Raw genomic sequence first — 17,399 nt, forward strand, 5'->3', positions numbered from 1 at the left:
CTGCCTCTGTACAAATTATTTCATTCACTATTTGTATGCTGTCATGAGTAAAAATCAGCCAAATGACTGCTGAAAGATGCATACAATTCACATTTCAGGTGGCCTGGGTGTAAATTATTTACTGTATTTATTATGCCAAATAAGCAGAATTTTCACATATTTTTTTTTCCTTTTGTAATCTTTCTTTCAAGGGGCTGCATCCTTTGCTGATGAAAGCCAGAGGCAGGCCTAAAACTACTCCTTGAGGGCACAGTCCCACACCTTCTGGTAGCTGTCGGTATTTATAGAACATTTATGGCTGCATTGAAGACAGTATTTCCCAGTGATGTGATTTTACCTTCCCCTTCAAAATCCCTAACATTGCATTCAAATGCATCTACTGCACACCCTCCCACTCTGCACATTTCATCAGGGAGCTTTCCAGCTATTTTCACAGGTCCCAAACCAATTTAATCCCATCATCTGGTCATATTAAGAAGAGATCACGAGTCACCCGTGGGGATTGATGTCTTCAGCACCAAAACACAGGACTCTGCTGCTTGAGGTGTCCCTCATTAAAGTGAACCATGAGACCTCTGACCAGCAAACGCTCTGTAATTAGGCCCTGGGGCAGAGGCCTGCACTGATCCTGCACTGCACTGCTAAAGTCTGTACTTGCCAACACTCAGGGAATTGTCCTTCCCCAGCTTCACACTACAGTTGGCTCCTCCGAAGGGGTGGCGACAGGCGCAGACAAAACTCTGTCTGTCATTGACACAGGTTCCTCCATTCTGGCACGGGGAGCTGGCGCACGCTGAAAGCTGCCCTGGCAAAGAGAGGAGCAAACCCAACAGCCTCAGCTGTAACGTCACAGCAGGGACACTTCCCAGGTATGCAGTGCTTTGGAAAGGCTCTTGGTCAACTCACAATTTCTGCTGAAGTTCTTTGTGAAGGCCAACTTCAGGTGCTGTCCAGCCTCCCCTTCTACCTGAACACAGCACACCTGCAGCCATCCTCCAAGACATTCAAGATTACCTGTAAACTCTGAGCTCTGCTGGTCTCAGAGGGTCAGGCACACGCAGTGACAAAGAACCTCCAAAGAAGTCAGATCAGGCTGCTCTTTCTGGACTGAGCCATCTCATCCTTGGGTGCACCAGAAGTGATCTTGTACTGCCGCTGTACAGCTTGGACTGCCTTGTCTATGACATTTTTTACACAGGCACGTGACAAACATTGCAGGAGAGCCAGGCTCCTGGTGATCAAAGGTCCTAAATGCTATCTCAGACATTTCAAGTACTTGTCCCTAAGTCCCTAATTCCAGTAGATCTATCAAGGTTGTTGTAGAAGTTTTGGACTGCAAGCAAGAAAAAGTATACCAAACAGGTGGCTTTGCAGAGCACCCTCACTGAGGATGTCCTTGCCTCTGTTGCCAATTAGGTATGAGCTGGCCAAATTAAACTCAGCCCATACAGAGAAATCAGTCAGGCCAGTGCTGCTGAGCTCTGAGACAGTAATTACTGAGTGGAATTGAATCCTGTGTTCTCATAGCAGTGTTTTGGGGGGAGAAAATTCAGGTCACATTAAAAAAATAAATATTGCTATGAAAAACTCTGAACACAAACCCAAGCCCCTCATTTCTGCTTTCTCTTGGTCTGGCCAAATAAAAGTCAGATATTTCAGAAAACAGCCCTTGTCTTTGTCAGGAATTACCAGGTGAACTCTGGAAAGACAACTCCACACAGTCCTGTTATGGTAAATGTAGGTTGGTAGGTCAGAACTGAAAAAGTCTCACATAAAAGTACCTAGTTATTGCCAGGAAAATGCTGACCTGGATTTCACATAGATATCTCAGTCATTCCAGTGTTATCTTCGTTTTCACAGATATTTCACAGACTGCTGCATTAAGGCAAACTGTTTCTGTGTGATATTTTAGCTCAGTGTGCAGAATGCTGAGGCACATTGGACAGTGACACTTGAATTTGCTCTGATATAGCATATGGACTTAGAAACACAACAGTCATTCCTTTCACAGAAAATAATGTCTGTTCTGGAATGCCTGAAATAAAGCAATTTAGGACTGCCATGACTGGGTCACAGCACAGGCAACTGGACATGAGAAAATAATGGTTTGCTTCTCAGATAATTGTTTGCTATATCCTTCATTGAAGTTATTTTTCACTCACCTTTACCAAGCACCCCCATTTCACTGATATTTTCCAAGCATCCACATATTTACCAAGTGTCAAAGGAAAGCAGAAAAGAAAGGAAAACAGCTGATTGTGCTGACTGTATCATACTCCCAAAATACAAAAGCTTCCTGTAAGAACACAGCAGTCTCGACTAATTGGCCTCTACTTATCATAATCAAGAAGTAAACCCAAGAAACAGGAAAAAGATCACTAAAAGGAAAGGAAAGTGAGATTGAGACATTTTGGAAGTCTGCTGTGGGGTGATTCTGCCTGAACTTAACCCTGGAGTTAATTCAAATTCAGACATAGCTCTAGCTACATTAAATTAACCCTCCCTGTGAAGCACTGCTTAACAGCAACTGGGAAGCTCCTCCATTTGCTAGCATAGGAGAAGTTGTGTGGGGCTTCAGTCAAATTAGGATTTGCAGAGCAAGAGGCAAATTGTGCAGATCTCCACTGTGCCAATAAATCTCCACTCTAACTGCTACAATGGCATCTTTCTGCTGTCATTTCTGGCTGAGGCTGCTCCTCTGCCCAGTATTTTCTCTTTTCTTGCTGAAGAGCGTCCTGAGACACTATGTCTGAATTATCTCCTTGGGGTAAAGACACCAGAGGGTGCAGATAAGGAACACATCTCCTACTAAAACAAATATTTTATTGTTGATTAATGTTTCACAACTTAGAAGAGAGAGACTATAAATTAAAGGTTTAAATTGTCGCGATTATAGCAGAGAATAAAATGTAGTTGCTAATTACACTTGGTATGGTACTAATGAGAAGAGCCAGTTAAAGCTCAGTTTTGCTACTCTTTGGGAAGGCAGACAGCCAGAAGCTCTTTTGGGAAATAGACTGCCAATGCTGTACAAACAAATCTCAAACAATTAATGAAGTTCTCTCAGTATCTACTGGGATTTTTTTTTGGAAGTAAAACAAATATTCAGCAATTTAATGGTCTCCATATGGAAAAGACGCCAGTAGTTTTAGGTGGTATCCTAGAACTTGTGAGAAAAAGCTTTCAGGGAGAAGTGAAACCCACCCAGGCAGAAGATGGATATTTGCTAATTAGGGTAATGGTCTTGCTTCTTTAACTTACAGATATGCAATGTATGGCTTTGCTAGGCATGAAATTTGTTAAGTACTAAATCTCATTGCCAATGGAAAAGTCAGCATAAACATTGCTATGTAGAAACCTCATATAAAGATAACGCTTCTCCACATCTGCAAAGAACTGCACCTTCTGCAAGTGAGCATATATCCAATGCTATCAAGCAAGTTATTTGTTAAAATTGAATATAAATAATAAATGGGAAAGACATTAATGCCTCAATATGGAGTGAAAACCAGAGCAGGTGGCACCTTCCCATACTCCAGGCAGGCAGCACTAGTGATACCTTCCAACAAAGTACATGGTGTGGGAAGGATCAAAGACACCTCTCATTTTCTCTTCATTTCAATTTTGAACAAAGATTTTGAATTTCCATCCTGTGCAGTGCCAGTAGCAGACATAAACCAAAAAGGACTTGAAGAAGAATTGCAATTCTGAATAGCAAAATATTCAAATTACTTTGTGCATTTTTAAGTGTGATTGCCTCCACTAGTAGCTGTGTCCTCTCTCTAACTGAAAAGATAACCAAGGACTGAAATCCTTCAATGGGGATGACTTCCATCAGCAACCAAGCTACTCATGGGATTATGGCTTTAAAAAGGATCCTTTCTACTGATCATTGAGAAATGCTGTCCCTAGGATGGGAAGAGATGAAGAATTAAAGTGGAAAGGAAGGAAAAAAGCATGGAAAGGGAAAAGGAAATTGCCCATGGCCTTAGGACCTGAACAAGAGTAATAGCTCTTTCTATTTGTTCATCTACTTGCAATAGGGAGCAAGGATTGATTTAGAAATGTTTTTAAGTTTTAAGGAGCATTTTACAGAAAATATTCAGGTCTGGATCTTCAAGAATATCTGGACATGACTCTGTTATTAAGAAATCTTAATTTTAATGTGAATTAGAATCATCTCAGTATTTCGAGTCATTCATCCACTCTTCATTTTCTATGTTGTGCCAGAAGTTATATTTCCATAAAAAATTATTTGTGCTTGTGATTTTCACTCAAGTATGATTGCAGAAGTCACAACTCAAGAGTTTGTACTTCTGTGAATTCATTCATAACTCATTTCACATGATGGCATTTGAATTTAAGTTCAGAAGCAGATCACACTCAAAATTTTCTTTTTAAGAATGGCACCTCCTGCTTAGCTGAGCTGCTCTCCAGGTGGACTGGAGCCAAATTTCCTTGATTGGCTGGATGCCTGCTCTTTCAGGAACACACTGCTGTAACTATAACTGCACTTCTCAATGAAGTCCTGAAGGAGCCAGCAAAAGCCTCATTACAGTCATTTTTGTTCACTTGCTTCAGGTTTTTGATACCTATCATCCCTGCTGACACTGCAAAGTGTGGATGCAACTCTCCACATTTCTCTCCCAGCTTGCATCCATTTTTTTCTGCTGAAATTGTTAAATAAGATGCAGGCATAAAATTCTTGTTCTTTAGGTTTTGTCTAAACTGTCAGTAACTTTCCAAAGGTCAGGTTCTCAGCTGAGTCGATGTGTGTGTGTATGTATCTCAAACTGATCAGATGGGAACCTATTAAGGAAAGTTAAATTGAGTGCAAAATCTCATACGCAAAATAAATTCTATTGTAAGCAAGAGACTACTCTCAGGATCCTCTGAAACACTCTTCACAGCAGCCTTTAGGCTTTTTATTTACTCTCAGTCAAGTTCTGCCCCTCTGTTCATCACAATGGTTACATAATCTTTATAAAACATACCTGGATTTTAGTAGAGTAAAATGCATTACCTGGATCTATTGCATTATCCGTGTTTCTCTGGCTTCGGCTCGCCAGGCTCACGGTGGCATTTCCTGCCACTTTTTTTGCTGGGGAGGGCTTCTTTATAACTGGTTTTGGCTGCTTCTGAAGTTTGGTGATATTGTTCATTGCATTTACCATGGATATGTCAACATGCTGGGTTAAATTTGTCAGAATAGTTCCTGCTTTTACTTCAAGCACAGATTCAATGAGCTCCTTGAGGCCTCTCTGCAGCAGGGGGATATCTGGTTGAGCTAATTTGATTAGCACAGGTATGCTTGCATTCACTTTCTGGATGCTGTTGTTGGTTTCCTGGCACAGCCCCCAGGCCTCATGAGCAGTCTTGTTCACAAGTGGAATGATGTTTGAGAAACGGATGGACTTGGCTTCCAGGGCCTTGATCCTGGAACTCAGTGCCTGAAGCTGAAGTGAGACCACCTGTTCTTTCTCTGTTGAGGCAGCTTTGGTTTTTTTAAGTGTGACACAGTTGTTTGCCAAAAACTTGGAAATTTTTGACTCTACATTCAGAAGGCGAACCTCATGGTCCTTTGAACCCTCCATAGAGTCAACCAGCTTTTCTTCCAGGCGGCTGATATCTTGTTGCTGCATTTCCACTTTTGATGAGGTATCATTTAAAATATGGACAACTCTACTGAAATTGTGAAGCATACTTTTGTCAGACTCCTTGGAGGGAAGATTAAAAAGAGATGGTGCTACTTGTGAAGTAAGTTTGTATCTCTTGTCATAAAGCAGTGACTGGAGGGATTCATTCAACTGTTGGAACTGGGGAATAAAAGCCAGGAAGCTGTCCAGTTCCTCAGCTCTGCCACAGCAAACTTCAGTGTCATTTCTTAGAGTGTGTAGCATGTCTTTCAGTACATAATTATCTTGAATAGAATCGATAGCACTGTTTACTACTATCATGGTCTTGTTTAATCCATCTTCTATTTCCATGAAGCATTCATTAACACGACTCTCAAACAATTCCTGATAAGCCTGAGATTCAATTTTGAGTCCTTCCTGTGTTTTGGAAAGTTCCTTCATTGCAGAACCCATTCCATCAATGACAACAGTGAGGTTTTCAAGTTTCTCTTTCAATTCTTTAGCTTGCATTTGTTGCTCATACTCTGAGGTTAGACTAAAAGGTACCCCTTGCTCAATCAAGGGTTGCAGGATCTCCATATCATAGCACAAGTCATTAATTTGCTCATTCATTCTGTCCATCTTATTGCCCAAAGGAAGGAACACATCAGAGAGACTCTTGTTTAGAGCAATCACACTCTCTTGGACTGCTGCCAACTGTGCTTGGAAATCTGTCCTGCTCTCTGACAACATGTCATCACAGACCCCAAGAACAGAGTCTCTCTGAATTTCCAGTGCAACACTGAGATTGCTGATCTTGCTATCTTGTACTCTTAAGTCATCATAGATCTCCAGCACCATCATGCCTTGTCTCTTTACTTTCTCATGCAGTGTGATCATGTACTCTGTAACATTGTACTCCGTGACTTGATCTGCTGGGGGGAGATTTTGTCTTGAAGACTGTTCAGCTGATAACAGTTCTTCATGAGCATCTCTCATTTCAGAGAGGGTCTTATTTAAAGATTGATAATAAATTACACTTCTTGACTGTTGGTGCTCCAAGTTAACTTCCAAGGACTTCTGCTTTTCTTGTAAGGCTTTCACAGGCTTCTCACAAGTGAGGGCCATTTCCTCTCTCATCTGGACCATATGACTCTTCAGCTCCAGAATGTCAAGCTCTGTTGGCCCATTATCTTTCTCCTGAGCAAATTTATTTTGGGTTTCATTTAGATGCCTGACTAGTTCTTTCGTATTTTCAAGGTCACCTGACATGCTAGACATAGTTTTGAAAATTTGAGCCATGCTCTCTTGCACTTCACCTTGAAATACTTCAAAGTGTTCTCGGACTACATCTTTGATTAAGTCATTGGTACTTCTGGATTTGAGACCTTTGGGGGAAAGGAGAAATACAGAAATCATCAAACTGTGTTAGTAACATTTAAGTTTTTCCTACAATGTGAGCAAACAAAGCGCTTCACAGAGGTGAAACACACATCCCTGCCCCAATTTACCCACATAGAGAGTAAAATGTATAGCTGAAGAAGGCAGAGGATGCTTACAGTTTATATACAGCTGCAGTGTTTGAGGATCCATCCCTGTTTCTACTGAAATCAGTGGGACTTTTACTAGTATTTTGAAAGGACAAACTCAAACTCTACATGTAAATACCAGCTTTGACCTCTTACCTAAGCTGTTTCTGAGCACTGAAAGGGGGAGATCTGTGTGCTTCTGTGGCTTGCTCATAAAAAAGGACGTGTCCTTTCTCCACTAGGACAGTAAGGCAAAGAGAATCTGCTTTACAAGATTATGGTCAAGAAATGAAAGCAGAGATTATTACCTTCCTACTGTATTGTATGTGCTAGGTGATGATGCAACACACTATTGTGAGAAAGAAGCAAAATTTAAAAAATAGCCTTACTGAATAGCTAAAGTTAGTAACATGACAACTGGAAAAGATGCAGGCATTTTAAAGGTAGAAACTTTAAGTCTTGCATACAACTCCTTAAATAGCTCCTAGGAATTCTGATCCTGAAAAGCACTAGGCAGAAGTGAATGTGTGAATTGTGCCCCAGTGAACAACGTGAAAATATGTTTCCCATATAGCCTTAGAGAGGTCAAGACAGGCATAACAGAGTTCTGCATTATATATTTCAATCAATTAGAGCAGTAGTTCTGCTCTGCTGTGAGAATAGATGGAATTCTATTAATTTATTCTTCAAAGGTAGCTCCTCTGCCCAATTAAAACACTGAGGGATTCTTTGCACAATTTTCATAAACCCTATGAACATTTGCAGCCAGACTCTGATCTAATGATTAAACTCTTCAACCACTACAATGCCTCAATGACCACAGGTTCTCTGATTAAAACTGTATTCATAAAGGCAGAAATTATCTGTTCCCTTCTTCCATTTTATTCACAATTAATTGTAAAACCTGGAATTTATTTCTTCATCTCTAAAACACTGAGGCATGTCTTTAAAACCTACTTGAAGGTATATTCTCAGCAAGTGCAGTAAAGCATCAGGAAATCAGACCCAAGTTTACTGGCCTGGGAAAGAGCCACATCAGAAATCTAGCATGAAGTTTCCTAAGAATTAAACTTCATTATTGTCAAAGGAAGTCCAAAATGTCCCAGCAATTTTACATCGAGTATAATAAACAGCAGTGATAATACTGAGATTACCTTTATTATCTTCCTTTTGACTACCTAAAGAGCAAGTCAATGACTAGGTAGATGCCTATACATGAACATGCACATGTATGTGCACACCGGAGTATCTCAGAATAAAGGTGTCCTGGCAGCTGAGAGGAAAAACCAAGATATGAACCAAGTTAAATTGACATGTAGAAAAAACATTCCAAGAGATGATTTGGTCAGGTTACTTTCTGATGCTGAAAAGTGCTCTGTGCTCTGAGACACAATGAGCTGTGAAGAAAAATTTGATGGCTGCAGAAAGAACCAAGGTTACTCCAAATCTTCTGTGAGGAATCACCTAAATTTGTTCATTTCAGCAACAAATCTTGCTAACAGACCATTCATCTCTGAGAGACATTCCAGAGGGTCTATACCAAGCTTTTCTTTCTTGTGACAGCCAAGAAGGTGCCAGCCTCACTCTCCAACTGGAATTGCTGGAATAGCAATTCCAGCTCCAAGCACTTGAATAGTGAGTGTAGTATGGCGCTCAGCTCTGGTTTTCAGGCATTCCCCTGACCAGGGGAGTGTGGAGCCTGCTAAACCAGACAGCTTTGGGTTTCTCTCTACCCTGCTTTCTGACTAGGACAACTGGGTAGCTCGTAAGCAAAGCACAGCAGGGGCTGTGTGAGCACACTTGTGCACACAAAGACCTGACCCAAACTTGGGGACAACTGGGTATATTGTTAAGCTTGAGCTGCAAATATATGTGTGCACTCATGGATGTAACTCAATTTCTCTATTCCTCCTTTTGAAATAGAAAGGTCCAAACTACCTGTGAACGTTCAAGATCTCTTGCACTTTTTATGAGATTATAAATTTTAATTTTGGCTTCCTGGCTGAAAAGCAAAGAGTGTAATTACTCTGTGTCAACATATATTCTCTTTGCAGTTTCAATTATTTGAAGAATAATGTGCAAAATAAATTTTTGTACGCAGGAGACTGAATTGAGGTTGCATATGCAGCTGCAAATGACATTTCTGACTTGGAAGTGATTAACACTCCATTACTGAGTTCATTTTCAAAGGAGTGTACATTTTTATAATGAAGAGGAAAGGTGTATATTAAATATGGAATTAGAGGAGGAGGAAAATAATAGCAGGAAGTAAGCAGAGTTTTTAAATTAAAAAGAGCACAAAGTTATTTTCCCTAAGTAACAAATGGGAAGAGCTTCCTGAATACTGAAAGCAATTTTTAAAATGCACAACAGGTTTCATTAACTAAACAGAAGAGCATAACAGTTACTCCAGTGAGTGTTGCCCTCTATCAGCAGATGACATATTTGTGTCACTGAAATCATAGGTGAAACCAAGATTTAAAGACATTTTAAACTGTATCGAATTTTTTGACCTCACTCCTAACAAACCCTGATACAAAGCTGAGCAGAACATTAGAACTTCTGTGATAAGAAAAAAAAGTGATGTGTGGATGTGAGAAAAGGACCTGGCACCAGAGGAAGAAAATAGAAAAGTAGGTGAAGAAGTAAAAGGCCTGAATAGCATAAAGGAACTACAGACTTAACTGTGCTTTAAAAGCAGGTTGCTTCAGGACGGCAGTGGTACTGGGAAAGTCGTCGTTTGCTTCAGGTGAGCTACTAAGAGTAATTTTTAGCATGGTAAAATGTCCAGTGCTACAGTGGATAGTATGGAAGATCCTTTCAGGTCCTGCTACTTTAGGATGCTATTTATGCATTTGAGTACAACTGACTGATATTTCCTGGACAGAAACTGCAGCTGCCATTTGTCATTGCACATAGAAGTCACCATACACACTAACCTTTTCTTTCTCCCCTCCTTTCCTCATTCCTGCTGTTTACCTATGTAGAAGCCAAGAATAACGTGGAATGCTCATAATTATAGCCAAGGAATTGATGGCATCTTTTTCATTGGTGCTATATCTCCTTGATTAGGAGATAGATTGTGAAGATAAATAAAAAAGAGGGATATCAGCTGGAAATTTTTTTCTGAGCAGGTATAATATAAAACATTACAGGTAAAAACAATAAAGGCTTAAAGGGCATTTTCAAAGAAGGACGATTTTGGAGAGCAGATTTTAATTAAGACTTGGACCCTGAAATAGAGATAGAGAGTGCAGAAGGAGAAACACAGGATGCTGAAAAAATACCTCTTAGACTAGCATGAAAATGACAGCTAGAATGAGTGAAATAGAAAAAAAAAAAAAAGAATGAGGAGAAAGCAGAAGGGAAATAGAAAATATTCAAAGACAGATTAAATGTGCACCCAAAGGTCATGAATGCCATCTAGCAATATGTGGAGAGGTGAAAGCAGGTCACCGATCAAGAGATGGAATGAACTTGCATACAAGAGAGCCATCTAGCACATGGCAGGAGCAGCTCAGGAGACAGAGGGCTGAAAATACAAGACATGGCACCCAGCTTGGTAAATCTGAGGGAGATACAAAATCACTTATTTTTTTGTTCAGTTTTATCTCAATGTAAGGAACTCCAGAACCTCTGTGCTATTTTTAAATAGCAGAAAAGTCTCTGGATTTTTAAGTGCAAAATCTGGTTTGGGTTATATTCCTGAAAAATTAGAAAAATATTGCACATTGAGAAAATTAAAGTTTCAGTCTGAATCTGCTTGTTTAACAGCACTTTGAGCTGGGTAACACACAGATCTTACAACAGGACTCACAACAAATGGATGCATAATTCTGTTGGTGAGGAACTGCCCAAGCTCCTGATCTCTAGCTGTGTCTTTCTCATATACTGAACATGAGTACAGAGGTTTATCAAAGATAGCCTAATACAATCAGGGACAAATTATTCAGCAGAATGTTTGCTGTATTATAAAGACCACCACCACAGGATTCCTTATAGTTTGCCCTGTGTGTGTGAATTATGTATTAAAGAATATTTGTTAGACTTGGTAGCAAAACAAATACCACATCTTTTAGCAGCTTCCAGATAAACAAAAACAGACATAAGAATATTTGAAGATGCTCTAAGCAAATGAAAATGCCTTGATAGTGGCTTAAGCTGCCATGTAGGTGACAAAGCACCCAAGAATATAAATTTTTTGTCACTATGAAAGACGCCATAGCAAATTTTGAAATAAAGAAATTCCTCTCTTATGAAAGTAAATTTTTAAAATGAGTTCTCCTAGCAAGTGTTGAGTAATAGAATAGAACACTCTATGAAGATTTTTGGCTTTTTTTTTTTCTCCTGGCACTTCTAACAGGGTGAGTGATTACATTAATTTATTTTTCTTACCTTTTAGAAAAGACTGGAAGTCTCTGCCCTTATCTTCATTGATTTTGCCTTCCAGAGAAGAAAGCATCTTGCTCACATCATTCATTGCAGCAGCAATGCTGTCAACCTTCTTCTGTAGAAAAGTCAGTTTCATCTCCTGACTGCTAATCTTCTCGTTCATTTTTTGATAAAGTGCTTGGTCAGGAAACAAAATGAGAAAAAAAACCCAAAACAAGTATTGTTAAACATCATTTGGTGAAGAAATAAAAGAAGGTATAATTGACTGAGAGACATTAGCTAAAAGTGGGGTGAAAATTTTCTGAATTTTTAGTTTTGAGTGAATCATCTTGATTTTTGTCATGTATCATGCATTAGTGAGATTCAGCAGCACAGCAGTTACTAATTACTGAAGCATATGTATCCATTATAAAGTATTTATAATTCTACAAGAGTATTCTGAATGGTTAGCTTATTTTAATCAACATAATGCCATTCTTCCTCTACCTAGCACCCTACAGGGTATTCAGTTAACTCTCATTTAGTCAATCTCCTCTAACACAATCACAAAAGCATTCTTTACTTACTATTTATAGCACAAATTCATGAATTTGCAAGGTTTCTGTCTGAAGGAATACATTATCTTTCCATTGTTAGGGTCAAAATAAAGACTTGTTCAACACAGCAGCAAGGCAGAAAAACAGCTAATAGATAAATTACTTTGGAAAAATGATTAGTCTATCATTAAAAATAGAAACTTAACCTACAAAGCCAAGTTTGTTTTAAAACCTGCCCAAATTGTTCTTAACACTTGTAGTCTCCTCAGGAATAAAAAGGCATAGATAGATGCTTTTAAGATAGGTAATGGTGAAGGATACCCTGATGCTGAAAATTAGGACTCCACATGACTTCAGCCAGCCATCTGAGTTTGACAGGTGACAGTATCAAACTTAGTCTGGGATTTTCAGAAGATGCTGACAAAATTAGATGTTTGAATTCCCGTAAAAGCTAGAAAATCTCCTATGAGAATTCAGCCTATGTTAGCATATATTATCCCAAATGATCTGGGCTATACTATGACTTAATAAACTGCTATGGATGAGATTCTTTAGGATTGCATAAGAATATTTATTAGTGTAAGTTTACAGTGTTCCTATTGATCCTTTGTCACTTTTCATTACAGCACCAGTGTCTATTCCTATGGCAGCCAACAGTTCTAATCAGAAATCCTGTCTAAGTACAGGGGTTCAAAGGCTTCAAAAACCTCAAGCAAGTTATATGCAAAAGGGCATATTCTTCTGATGATTTGTAGTCTTTAAAATTCTGGTATGTAAAGATAGGTACAGATGCAGATGAAGCAGGCCAACGCTTATGAGAATGCTCTCCTGTAGAGACATGTTGCTTGTAAAGGCCATCATAGTAAGAGCCTGCAAAGTAAGGCTCTTTTAGGTTAGGATGTTAGGATCTCCAACTGTGTGAGAAGGTATCTACTTAGACAACTACTAAATTGTTTCCAACTCAATCACCTAGTTTAGACTCTGGCAATACTTCTGACTGGCACTGCAAAGACATTGATAGACCTTGGTCTTCATACTACAGCTTTGTGAGAGACAAACAGGTCTAGAGACTTCTGCTTCCTGTTGAATTGTTACTATGAGAAAGGGATCTGAATTCATCAGCAGCTCACACACAGCCATCCAAACTGATAACTAACCTGCAGGGTGTAATGCTTTTTTTAGTTTGGTTCCTACTAGTTTCCACTGAGGGAGAAGAGAAGTTAGATGAACCTGAAAGTGAGGTTTTGTGCCTCAAAGTGGCATGGCTGCAAAGTGGGAGCTGGAAGCAGAATTTGGCTTGTAGAACCATAACAGGTGCTGATGGAATGACAGACCACAGCAGTCAGGCCTGGCCCCAGGCCATATTTGCAGGGTTGACAGCCACAACAGGTATCTCTCTTTCTAGACTGACCCAATTTCATTTAAAAATAACTGAAAAGCAATTACATGGAGGTTACAGATTCCAATTTCAGATTTATTTCTCAGAGCAAAATTCTTACCAACAGAAGTGGCATGTCTCAGTGCTCGATTGATCAAGCTCACTTTTTCATATATGGCTCTGTCTGCTTTACTTAACATGCCCCTCCCTCCAGCCCTGAGAGACTTAGTTGCTCACACAGTATTGCCAAGGCACAACAGCCTAACTCCCTTTCAAAAATACCACTCTAAATCCCCTTGCCAGATTCCATCTTTCCCTCTCTTTTTCCTCCTATCTATTAAGATCTAAAATAAAGCACATACATGCATATAAGCACATGCATGTGTAAAATCTCCATACATCTCTGTAGCAATCCTAATTATGATACCTTGTTCTCTCAGCATGCATTACAGCCCACAAGAAGGTATTTAAAACTGCAAACACAAACCTGAGAATATAACCTGACTTTAGGCCAATAGGTGAGTGACAACACCACAGTGTAGAGCCGACGATGGTTATACAAAAAGCCAGTGTAGACAAAAATAAGACAAGAATCAATAGATTCAAAAGAAAAGGAAGGTAGTAAGAAAGTTCAAGGAGTATACTTCCATAAAACACTCCTTTACATCTTGGCCATTTTTTGGCTCCTCACCATGAAAAGTAGAAAACGGCCACCAATTGAGACCAGGTGCATGTGGCCAAAGTCACATGCTGCCTCCAAAAATCATGAACATTACAGGATTTCTCCAAGACCAAAGCTGCCACCAACTAGGACTCTGGCTGCCCTTAGAGCCCCAGATTCCACCTCTGACCTGACCCTGAGGGAATGGGGTTTTATCCCCATGAAAAATGGCCACCATTCATGTCACAGCACGTGTAGGCAACAGTGAGATGCCTCCTCCTCAAATGGCAAACATCACAGGGTATCTACCAAACAAAGCTTCCAGCAATTAGTGACCAAAATGTGGAAAAGCTTTTCACAAAGCAGTCATCTAACATAAGTTCTCAATATAGATGACTATTTGAATAAATCTTTTTTGTTACTGACCAACTCTTCCAATTTTAATTTTTCTGTACATACTTGTGCAAGACAACACTGACATTATATTCATATTATTTATATACTATATAAAAACATAATATCCAGATTATATAAAGTAAACACAACCATAAGCAAATGTATAAGGCAATAAAAATACTTTCAAACCCCTCTGGTATAAATGTTTAAACCCTCTCTTTGTTCCATAGTTATTTGATCATCCTAAACATAGTAGCTTAAAAGATGCCTGAGCTGCCTTTGTTAAGGTTTGAAACATCCCTGTACTGATTTTGAATAAAGAACCAATATTTTTAAGAAAATATATAGCAATAATCATGTATTCAGCTAGTCACTAACTTCATTACATTTTCTTCTATGTGCAGTGCTGGTCTATACTACTACTGTATTTGTGCTGGAAAATTTTGCTTTGTTTTTTAGTTTAATTTTTAATTTTTTTTCTCTGTTAATTAATCTATTGTATTCAATAACATAATAGTTTAAATATTTCTATACCAAATACTTCCCTAGTTTTAATTTCAGCACTGTTATTTCTAACCTGCTGGTGCATTTAAATTCAGTATCTTCTGCCCATCTTTATCAGAAGAGCAAACCACTGCACCATGACTGATAGAAATTGACATTGCATTCAGGTCCCTTCAGTAGGCAGAGATTTTCCTCAAATTGTTTTTGCAGTGATCTCAGTGACTGGGTAAAGGTGAGAGCAATTTTAGCAACTGACCTAGCCCACTGGGGTCCTGCAGAGCTCCTGATGTCCTCTCACCAACAGTTCTGCTGCTTTCAGCCTGGTTGCTGTGTATAACTGATTGCTGTTCTTGAGCTGGAGAAGGGAGAAAAGGAAAGTAAAGGATGTGAGTGAACCCCAGAACATGATAATTGGGATGATTGCACAACAATTTTTTCTCTTTCTTTATTCTGTACCAGATGTACCAAAACCTAATCATCTGCAGTGACTCTTACCTGCTTCATGAAGTGTGGGACCACGTTGCTGAAGATGGTGACTGGCTTTATAAAGGACTTCTCAAGAATGGCAGGGGCTGGTGTTAATAATAAAATGTAAAAATTTGCTGCATAATGAACAAAATTTTTAAATGACATGGGCAAAAAAATTCTAGAGGAATATTTTAGAACAAAATAAAACAGCACTATAGAGACAATACAGAGATTGTCAGCTGTTAAGTTAATTAGGGATTTTTAATGGTTACAAAATTAATCAGGTTTGTTGAAACTGATTTTTGTGTTGGGGTTTTTTGGTTTGTTTTTGTTTTGGTTCTTTTTTACAAATTACATAGATCTTCAACCATGGAAATCTTAGTACTAAAGGCAATGGTGGTACTACATTTTTGCAGCACCTAAAAAATAAGAACAATTTCAAAACATAACCAAGGTCTAAGTTCCAACCAATGTCATCTGACATTTATGACCGCTATACATATAAAACAACTTCACAAAGGTGGCAATTTTGTCAATATTTTCTCTGGTGATGGCAGATGGGATTATCTGTTCTTATTTTACATCTCAGCCCAAAAGATCCAAAAGTAATTTGCAAATAGCTGGACTAACATTATTAAGTCAATGTCATAGCTGTGGAAACTGAGGTCCAGAAAGTTAAGTGCCTTCACTCACAAAAAGTAATGAACTGGTCAGATAGCTGGGAACAGAACTGAGATTTCCAGATTTCCATTTTCCTGACATACATTCTCTAGCCATCAGGCTTAATGATGTTAGTTTGTTTAACTTTTTTGAAAAACAAAATATGCACAAATTAGGTAATAAATTTACTAGTGTAAATTGATACCCATTTTTATATACTTGCTCAGTTTGTGGAACATTCTGAAGTCAATGTTCCAGGAGGAGCATATCTAAGGAATGCCACTTATGTGGCACTAATGTGATTTTCAGTCTTTAGTACAGTACAAGCAGAATAACTTGGGTATGGTGACATTATTTTGCACTTCAAATATTAAAATCCAGTTTAGTCATAATGCGAATTTCCAGGGAAACTGATTAAAATGCAGAGTCAAGAAATTCCATGTTTCACATAACATTTGAAGATACATAGACTGCAATTAGGACAACATAAGGTGTTTAAGTTGCAAATTAAGGGTGCTGTAAAAATTAGGCGAGGAGTTCAGATGACATTATCATATGGATCAATAGTTTGATAGAATCTTTTCAAATTGCCTGATGAGAAATACAAAATCCTCAATTGGTTATCATTTCAACAGCTTCTGTTATCTTTCTATGGCATGGTTTTTGACAGAAGCTAAATTCTTGCAGTCAGCCCAACTCATTATACAGGATTTATTAGGTGGTGTTGTGGTGATACAATCTATGACAAGGGAGTCAGTTACTTGCCTGTGATAAAGACCAGCTGATCCATGTCCTTTTATTGTTTTATTTACTGGTCTTTCCATTGCTCTAAATGCATTCACTGACACTGTTGGTGCTACAGATGCCACTTTTTTTTTATATATACTACCCACATTATCTTTCATCCTCCCTAATAAATCAATTGCCCCCATTCTAGAATACCTAAGCCCTCACAGTTTTATTCACTCTTAAAGTTCCAAGGATACACATTTCTCCCTGTGTGCTTGTTTTACTAATGTTTCAAAATTGTTCAGGTAACATAATGGCTGTGAGACCAAGCACATAGCATCTCTGTCAGAGCAAACCAGCCATGGAGCAAAGCCCAAAGTGCACTGCACTGCCTCTGACAGCAGCAAGGCTGGAGCCAGCGATGCGCACATGCACCAACCTCACCCACAGACAGTCACATATTGTGTACTTATCACATTTCACCACAGTACAGGAAAGGTACTTGGCAAGTAGTATTAGAAATTCAGGCTT

At 38.9% G+C, this 17,399-nt stretch overlaps 1 protein-coding gene across 1 annotated transcript in view; it reads right to left on the bottom strand.

The window, feature by feature from the left end:
- Positions 1–17,399, bottom strand: part of MMRN1 (multimerin 1) — a gene marked incomplete at its 5' end in the record, with an annotated part of 38,421 nt that overhangs the window by 2,547 nt on the left and 18,475 nt on the right. Inside the window, 4 exons of the mRNA XM_084204816.1 lie at positions 659–805; positions 5,024–7,003; positions 11,540–11,713; positions 15,268–15,366. Of these exons, the coding sequence (XP_084060942.1) occupies positions 659–805; positions 5,024–7,003; positions 11,540–11,713; positions 15,268–15,366 (2,400 nt within the window). The remainder of the gene's footprint in view (positions 1–658; positions 806–5,023; positions 7,004–11,539; positions 11,714–15,267; positions 15,367–17,399) is intronic.

Source organism: Fringilla coelebs (genome assembly GCF_963513975.1).
Source record: "Fringilla coelebs genome assembly, chromosome: 4".
NCBI lineage: Eukaryota > Metazoa > Chordata > Aves > Passeriformes > Fringillidae > Fringilla > Fringilla coelebs.